The sequence below is a fragment of the Chinchilla lanigera genome, unplaced genomic scaffold (genome assembly GCF_000276665.1).
Source record: "Chinchilla lanigera isolate Chin_1 unplaced genomic scaffold, ChiLan1.0 scaffold00001, whole genome shotgun sequence".
NCBI classification, from domain to species: Eukaryota; Metazoa; Chordata; class Mammalia; order Rodentia; family Chinchillidae; genus Chinchilla; species Chinchilla lanigera.
The window spans coordinates 1,016,562-1,025,147 of record NW_004955402.1 but is presented as its reverse complement, the minus strand read 5'-3'; the positions used below and the strand labels follow the sequence as shown (position 1 = coordinate 1,025,147).

The 8,586-nt window shown below is 61.9% G+C and overlaps 1 protein-coding gene across 6 annotated transcripts in view; it reads left to right on the top strand.

Moving 5' to 3' along the window:
* Slmo1 (slowmo homolog 1 (Drosophila)) overlaps positions 1-8,171 on the top strand; it is a 10,087-nt gene extending 1,916 nt beyond the window's left edge. Inside the window, exons 1-7 of one of the 6 annotated variants that reach the window (XR_259009.2) lie at positions 1-57; positions 4,122-4,290; positions 5,042-5,131; positions 5,538-5,608; positions 5,682-5,784; positions 6,542-6,861; positions 7,419-8,171. Coding sequence is in view for 3 of the 6 variants with exons in the window: in XM_005372562.2 (XP_005372619.1) it covers positions 26-57; positions 4,122-4,290; positions 5,042-5,131; positions 5,538-5,608; positions 5,682-5,784; positions 6,542-6,595 (519 nt within the window). In the remaining 3 variants the exon portion in view is untranslated. Of the gene's footprint in view, positions 58-4,121; positions 4,291-5,041; positions 5,132-5,537; positions 5,609-5,681; positions 5,785-6,541 lie in introns of all 6 variants that reach the window. The other 5 variants (XR_259008.2, XR_259007.2, XM_005372562.2 and 2 more) reach the window with 5 other exon arrangements.
* The last annotated feature ends 415 nt before the right edge of the window (positions 8,172-8,586 follow it).

Sequence of the window (8,586 nt, the reverse complement as noted above, 5' to 3'; positions counted from 1 at the left end):
CCGGACCCGCGCCCCCGCGGCGGCGATGAGGATCTGGAGCTCCGAGCACGTGTTCGGGTGAGCGGGCGGCGAGCGGGCGGCGCGCAGGCAGTGTGCACGACGCTGGCGGGGTCTCGGCCGCGATGCTGGCGCCTGGGGGTCTGGAAGGGACCGCTGTCCTCCGCCTTTGCTCAGTCCACCCCTCCCTCCATCTCACCCCCTCCCCCATCTCACCTTCCCTGCACACCTCCCCCACCCCACTCTCCCTCCCTCCACCCCTCCCTCCCGCGATGCCTTTGCCTGTCCTTGGGGGCGTGCTTGTGCCTGGGTGTCTCGAGCAGGGATCCAGCTGGCGCTCCCTGGGCTGCGTGGGACCTGAAACCTGCGCTCCAGATGCGCGGCCTGGCATCCCGAGTCCGGTGTCCTGCAGGACCTTCTGATAGGCTCGGATTTTCAGATTTCCCAAGCCCAGTAGAGGAGGCGTTCTTCGTGGGTAAAACCTACATGAGATGGAGTTGTCGTCCTTTGGCCTTAAAAAATCTGGCATGGTAATAAAAGCACATCGGCCAGCGTGGAAGCTCGGGCACCTTCTGTGCAGGCTCCATGCGCGTGGCCTGGCCCCGTGGCCAAAGGTGTGCAGGAGAGCCCCGCAGAGGAGCACTGCTGACCCTCTTGCTGCTGCCGTCCTTTTGTTTTTAAAGTTTTATTGAGGGCCGCCTTTCCTGGGTTCTCCAATCCTGCCCTGTAAGTAACCCATTTTAAAGTGTCCAGCCCAGGCCAGCACAGGACTGTAGCCCGGCGTTCTGGGAGGCTGAGGCAGGAGGACTGGAACCTTGAACAGCTTAATCACTTAGGAGTCCCTGTGTGTGAACGAATGGGATGCAGCCGGGTGTGAAGGCCCTGGATCAGCCCACGGCACTGGAGATAAAGTGTACACAGATAATTTTGGAGCGTATAGAGTTCACATTTTTAGATGATTGTGCAGCCGTGGCCGTAGCCTGGGTTGAAGACTTTGCCATCGTCGGCACAGAGGCCCCGAAGCACGTCCGCAGCCTCCCCCTCCCCCACACCATTCATCCGCCCTGGGCACACCCAGGGCGTTGCAGGTGCGTGGCTGGGTGACCCCAGGGCTCCAGAAGGTGGCAGGGGGCAGCTTCTAGTCAGGAGCAGAGAGAGGACTGGAAGCAGCAGGAAGAGCCGGGTGCGGATGTCTCCTCCCCACCCCACTGCCCCCTTCTCCTCCGGGAGGCAGGGGAGGCGGTGAATTTGCTGACCCACTTCCCAAGGCCTGGGTGCAGAGGGCCACTGACTGCGGCATCTCTGTGAAGGGCCGCTGCCGCTGTTGGTGTCCTGGCACACACAGCAGTGGCAGTGCTCTGTACGGCCGCCAGGCCGCCTTTCCCGGTTTTGTGAGCCGTCCACACTGAGGTGGGTAGGTCTCGGCACAGGTACAGGAGGGTTAGGGACACCGGGTCCCCCTGTGCGTACGCGGCAGCTGGTCCTTCCTGTCGCCCCCTGACGTAGCACCCGCACCAGCCAGCACTGGTGTCTCTGGCTGCTCAACCGAGGACCCCTGTGGGCCAGCAGCCCTCAGGCTGGCAATACTGGGACTGAATAGGTTTTATTGGTGTGGATTCTGTCAGCACCTGCAGGGTTACAATCACCGTGTGCTGGGGTTTGGCTCTCTGGTCCCCAAACCTCGCACACTCAGAGGCGGGGCTTGTGAAAGGCGGCTGATCTTGGGGCGCTGTGTTTGTCAGTGGAGTAACCCGCTGGTGAGCTCCGGGCCAGGTGTGCAGGTAGGAGGTAGAAGTGGGCAGGTCACGGGGAGCTACCTGGAAGGTGTCCGCCTTGCAGCTCTTCCTCTGCTTCTTGACCACTGTGAGGTGTGCAGCCCTCCCCTGCCCAGGCCTTGTCCATTGTGCTGTTTCTGCCTTTGAGCTAGCCTGAACTGAGCCGAAAACAAACCTCTCCTCTAAGTTGGGGGTGTCCGGATTGTGTCTCAGCAACCAGGAAGTAACAAAGACACAATTGAATTTTGTTTTTAGGGTCTGGGGATTGAGCCCCAGGTCTTGTACATGCCAAGCAGGTGCTGAACCACTGAGCCACATCTCCAGCCCTTCCAAAAACGTATTTTGAGAAAGGTCTTGCTAAATTGCCAACTGTCCTTGAACTTCTGTTTTCTATTCCTCAGCCTCCCAAGGAGCTGGGTTTACAGGTGTGCATCTCTGGGCCCGGCAGCAATTGAAGCAAGAATTCTAAATACTTATTCATTGAGAAGAGTAACACTAAACCTGTTACTGTGCCGGAGACATAGCTCAGTGGCACGGTGCCTGCCTGGCAAGCACAAAGTCCTGAGTTTGATTCCTGGTACAAAGCCAAACCAAAACAAAAAACCTGTTCCTTTAACATAACGTTTAAAAACCAAATAATAAAAAATGTTTTTCCCAAAAGATGGTAAGGAAAGTGGCACTTTTTAAAGAAAATGGATGATATCTGGATCAACAGCGTGATTCCCTGGCCCACTCCCGTGTGCAGCGTTGTGCAGTGTGGTGCTTTGGTTTTGGCGTGTGGTAAATCCCAGCCCCACACAGACAGTGGTCAGCATTCTGGTCCTCCCAGCTCTGACCAGTCTCACGATCAACCTCAGCTTGTGGCATTCTTGGGCTCCTGTACCAGCATCTCCAAACCTTGCAAAACTCCTCCCAAGAACCAGTTCAGAGTCTTTTAAACCATACAGGTAGTCATAGCAACAACCCCACTCCTGGTACCAGCATCTGTAGTTGGTGACAATCAGAATAAATCGTCATAAGGGCCTGACTAAACGTGGATGACCACAGGATGACCTGCTGTACAGTTATTTAGAATGTTTTTGAAAATAGCTTCCAGATGTAGGTAAATGTTTATCAGTTATAAAAAGTGGACAGTAAGCCCATATATTGAATGTAATCACAAGCACTCTTTGTAGTACATGTGTGTTGCCTGTGTGTACTGGGTGTGTGTGTGCATATGTCCAGGTCTTGGGTCGAGGTGTGTCTACATGCTTTCCGTCATCTGGGAGCTGTGGAGAGAGGGTGCCTGTGGGAAGACCTTCCCCCACAGGGCGCTCACAGGCTCCCTGGGAGAGGGCACCTGCAGAGGCTGCTGGGGGACTTGCTGGTGCCCCGGGCAGCCTAGGGGAGCCCCAGGTAAACATGCTGTGGGGTAGGTCTCCGTCTTGGGCCTGGTCATGCCCAGCATAGGCTCTGGGATGGCAGCAGCTGTGTGCCCAGTTCGGGCTCTGTGGGCAGTGGGGGAGCGGGAGAGATGCTCACTGTCGGTGCGGGGCTCCCTCAGGAGGGGGTGTCCTTCGGGGAAGCCTGGGGGTCGCCTGGGAGCTGGCTGGGGCGGGCAGCACAGGCAGGTGGGTGTGGCAAGCTGGCGACCTGTGTGTGCCCGTGGCCTTGCCGTCCTGTCCTGAGGAAGTCAGGTGGTGCTGGTGTGGGTGTGAAGGCTGCGTGCATGCCGAGTTGTTGGCAGGGTTGTGTGGGAAGTGGGCTTAGAGGGTTTTACATGTGTTCATATGACTCTTCTCAAAAACTTGAATACTTTCTGTAATCTGAAAACGTGGCAGTTTTGAGTCACGTACATGTAGAAACAAGGACCAAGTACAGGTGCTTTTGCCTGCGGCACGAGCCTGGTATAGTGTGTACACCTGACCCCCCTGGTCGTTTCTCCAGCAAGGCACTGGGGGATCCTGCAGGGGACGTGCGTGTGTCACTGCTGCTGCCTGGGGCGTCTTAAGCTGGCGACGCTCTGCAGTTGGCCCGCGGCAGTGCAGGTGGCCAGGAGGCTCTGTCTCCTCTGCGCCTGCTGACAAGATGGGGTGCTGCTCTATCCCCTTGGTCAGGAGGGACCAGGAGCCCTGCTGGAAACCAGGGTCCTGCCTAGCTCACTACCACAACCAGGCTGTACGTCCGCCTGCACGTCCATGGTGGAGCAGCATGGGGGGCCGTGCCCCGAGGGGTTCTGCCTGTGCTGACCGGGAGGCCTGGAGGAGGAGGGGAGGGTGGGGCCAGGCCCCAGGGGCTTCCTGGGTGCAGGAAGCCATGACCCTCCCGGCCCACCCTTCCTCCCGGTGACGCTGACTTGCTCTCCCCCAGCCACCCCTGGGACACGGTGATCAAGGCCGCGATGAGGAAGTACCCGAACCCCATGAACCCCAGCGTGGTGGGCGTGGACGTCCTGGAGCGGGACGTGGATGGCCGCGGGCGGCTGCACAGCCTGCGCCTGCTGAGCACCGAGTGGGGGCTGCCCAGCCTGGTCACCGCGGTGAGGCTCCGTCTCCGCTGCAGCCTTCCTGGGACGCGGGCGCTGTCCCCACCCCTCCCCTCCACAGCCATCCCCACCTCGCAGCTGTCTGTCCTCCAGCTACACCGTGCGCGGTTTCAGTCCCTGGCTGCCCTGGCAGCGCTGCCGGCCCGTCCTCTGGCCTTGGCCTCCTGGTGACAGGACCCCCCTAGGGGACAGGTGCTCTGTGAGGCTGGTTCCTGTCCTTGTGGCTGTGACCGCCTGGGCTCTAGGGTGCCTTCCCTGGCGACTCCTGGGAGGATGTGGGTCACTGGGTGGCTGTCTCAGCTCAGTTACCCCTGGGAAGGCTCATGTCCAGTCAATCACATTTGGAGGCCTCAGGGTGTAGGTGCCCACATAGGCATTTGGGGGACACAGGTCCCCTGTAATGGCCTCTTCCTCCTGCTGCTGCGGAGGGATGATGTCCTGTGCCCAGTGCCCCAAGCCTCGACCTATCCCAGGGCCCCACTGTCCTGAACCTGCGCCCCTGCAGCCCGGCACCACCCAGAGCTCGGCTGGTGTTTGCCCGCACCCTCACCTCGCTCAGAGCCCATTTGGATTTGGGCAGAGCGTGAACTGCCACACACTCAGCTCTGAATTCTGCAGCTGCCACCTTCAGGGGTGACAGAAGCACCAAGACGGGGCTGTGTCCTCGATGTACCATTTGGTGGGTGAGTGAACTGGGAGGTAGAACTCTGAGCACATCGTTAAGCCAGTTTTGTTTGTTTTTTAGATTTTGGGAACCAGTCGGACCTTGACGTACATCAAGGAGCGCTCTGTGGTGGACCCCATGGAGAAGAAAATGGAGCTTTGCTCCACCAATGTAAGCGCTGGCTGGGACTGGAAAGGCGCTGGGGTCCTGGGGACGGCTCCCGGCTGCCATGCAGCTCCTCCCAGGCTGCCCTTGGTGTGCATGGTTGTGTGCTCGTCACAGGAAGACTGACCCGACTGAACCTACTTTGCAGGATTTGGTCTTTTCCCTCTAGTGTAGTAAACGTATAGAAAAACGCAGGCATCTAGCCAGAAGGAGATCGAGTTCCCTGTGCTGGGAGCCTGGTGCCTCCCACAGGGCTGTGCCTACTGGGTCCCCAGGGTGCCGTGTGGCCCCCACAGCCTAATGTTCAGCCTCCATGCCCTGCTGAGCACTGATCTGGGGTGCAGACGTCCAGGCAGGGCCATGGGGCGGGAGGCAGGAGGTGCAGAACCTGAAGGCTTGTCTCTCTCTAAAGATCACACTGCGGAACCTGGTGTCTGTGAACGAGAGGCTGGTGTATACCCCGCACCCGGAATACCCCGAGAAGTGAGTCTCGGCCTGGGGGGCACGCGGGGTGGCCTGAGGGGCCCTTGTGGCCAGCCCGACTCCTGTCCTGCAGGACGGTGCTCATGCAGGAGGCTGTCATTTCCGTGGAGGGCACGGGCCTCGGTCGCTACCTGGAGAGCCTCATGGCCAGCACCATCTCATCCAATGCCAAGAAGGTGAGCCGTGCGGGCCCTGTGCTGAGAGCTCATCGCTGCGTACTGTGCGTGCTGGGTCCCTAAGGCCACAGTGACAGCGACAGCGACAGTGTCAGGCAGGGTGCCTGTGGAGCCCCCGCTGGCAGGATGTGGGTGAGCCCTGTGCTGGTGGAGGAAAAGGGAGAGGGGATGGCGCCCCTGCGCCCGGACGTTGGGGAGCCGGACGTGTCCCAGAGCACAGGTGGCTGAAGAGCCTGGCGCTGGCAACGCTCACCCTTGGGGGCTCTTCCTTGGCCACACCTCCCTCGTCTGTGTCCCGCACGGGCTCCATTCTCATCTTGGGCTCCGCCCGGTGACACCTGGGCTGTCCTACCCCCTGCTGAAGCCGCTGTGCGGGCTCCATTCTCATCTTGGGCTCCGCCCGGTGACACCTGGGCTGTCCTATCCCCTGCTGAAGCCGCTGTGCACCGTCCAGTCACAGGCCCCAGAGCCAGGCCCCGGGTCCTGAGGAGCAGCAGCCTGGAGTGCCGGCGGCAGCTGCGCTGGCCGGGAGGGCGGAGGGTCCTGGGGGAGGCTGGCTTCCCGCGCAGAGTGGCTGGGGTGGAGCCTCGAGTTTGCCGGGAAGGCATCCTGGGAGGAAGGGGAGACCAAGGCCTGTCTTGGGGAGGGCTAACGTTCCGGCTTGGGTCGGGGGCACCCTGGCGGACACCCCATGGTGGGAGCTGGGGAGGCTGTGTCATGGTGGGGCCCACGCCCGTCCTGTGCTGTGTCGTTGCAGGGCTGGGCGGCCATCGAGTGGATCATTGAGCACTCCGAGAGCGCCGTGAGCTGAGGGTCACACAGTGCTCTCCGCGGCAGCGTGTGCCTGGTACCGACCTCCGTGTGACAGCGGGAGTGCTGAGGGTGCAGTGTGTCTCTTGCCCTGTACACCCACTTCACCGCAGGGACGTGGGCTGCTCTGGCCCCTGCACCCCCTGCCCTGTGGCAGGGAGCCTGGCCTGGGCTGCTGACTATCCCTGGACTTGTATCCACGTGGAGGGGACAGAGTGCTCGTGGTGGGCTGAGCAGTACAGTCCAAGGCTGACTGGAGGGCCAGCTGTGGGTAAAATGTGTAGACTTCTACATGGTGCCGGAGGGGCCAGGACCCACGCGTGCTGGGCGTTGCTTCTGCTGACCCGCTCCCGGCCCTGCCCACATGCATCCTGGGACGGGTAAGGCACGTGGTGCGGGTGCTTCCCTTGCTGGGGCCAGTGCTCAGCTGCTGGCTTCGCCCTGTGTCTGCAGCTTCCCTGCCCGTGCTGGGCTGAGGATGCGATGAGCCAAGTGGACGTGTGGTCAGTGGTGCTGGGCACTCCTCGGGGCACCCGCCTCACGCCTGCTTGAGGCTCCTGGCCCCACTGAGCTGCGCTTCCCACCCTCCGTCTGTCTGTCCATCCTTCCGTCCCTGGCTCATGGCTGCCCGTGGGGCTCTAGCGACTGAAGCAGTGGTTGCACTCCGCCTCCACTGGATGCTAGGCCTGCCGGGCCGAGCAGGCACAAGGAGCTCGCGGGGCTGGGGCCTGTGTGTGTGTGAGCGCCCGTCACGGGGTCACTTGTGAGCCGTAGGCTTCTGTGTCTCCAGGAGCTGGTGCTAACCTGCCTCCTTCTTTACCCAGACCCTCACCCACGGAATCACAGAAGGCAGGCGAGCGGGACGGAGGCGGGCCCGGAGAGGAAGAGCGGAGAGGAGGCGGCGAGGCCACAGCTCTGCCCTCTGGAGAGGAGGAGCCTGCAGACCCTGCGGACCTCAGTTCAGAGCCCCACCCAGGCCTGTGATGCCCGGGTTGCCACCCTGGGGGTGAGGGTGAGCAAGGGGCTGCCAGGGAAGGAGTAAGGCATCGCCTGCCAGCCAGAGAGCCTGCGAGGGCCTGGCCTGAGCGCCCCTCTGTGCCCTCCTCCCCACTGGAGGGCGCCGGGCACCGCTTTGGTGGAGCAGGCACACTAGGCAGTGCCGGCTGCGTGCAAAGCAGGTGACACTGGAAACCTGCCGTCATCTTCTGAGGCCGTGTCAGCCCTGCCCGTCCTGGTCTGTGCGTGCCCGGCTCCCTCCCTGGTGAAAGCCGTGGCTCCGAGGGGCTTTGAGGGCCTCGCCACCACCGTGTTTGCAGGGTCTTGCTCTAGCCAGGGCCTCTGTGGCGCCTGAAAAGCAGGGGACTTCGCCTCCGCATTTCCGCCTCGCCTTGGAGGGGCACAGGCTTGGAGGGGGCCTTGCTGCTGGGGTCTCCCAGAGCCCCCCAAGATCTGTGCTTCCGGCCGAGCCCGTGCTCAGCCCCCAGCATGGGGGTAATAACCCTCCACGCAGGAGCAGGTGAGAGGACGGAAAGTGTAGCGGTGCCACCCCTCGGTCACATAAAACACAGCGAACCTCTCCAGGAGTGGCTTTCCTTGCCCGCGGCTGGTCGGTGCTGCCCTGGCTCCCGAATGCGACTTGCGTTCTTGAGACCTGTCCCCACTCCTGGTCCCCGCAGCTGCTGCTCGAGCCCTGGGACCGGACACGAGTTGGCAGCCCAGGCTGGTTCTGCCCCCTCGCCATTGGGCTGCGTGGGTGCTGGGCTCCCGTGGCAGCACTGCTGTGACCTTGCCCGAGGGTCAGGGCGGGCCACGGCCCTGCGTGGCAGTGCTGGGTGCGTCTACTGGCTGGACCCCAAGGGGTGAGGGCCTGGCTACCCCTGGCAGGGACACTCAGGCCCCACAGGTCCACAGGCCACCCACGGCCCCTCCCTCGCCCTCCCCAGCCAGGAAGCTCAGGGGCTACGGCTCCGGTGTGGAGGCTCCGGGGAGCCT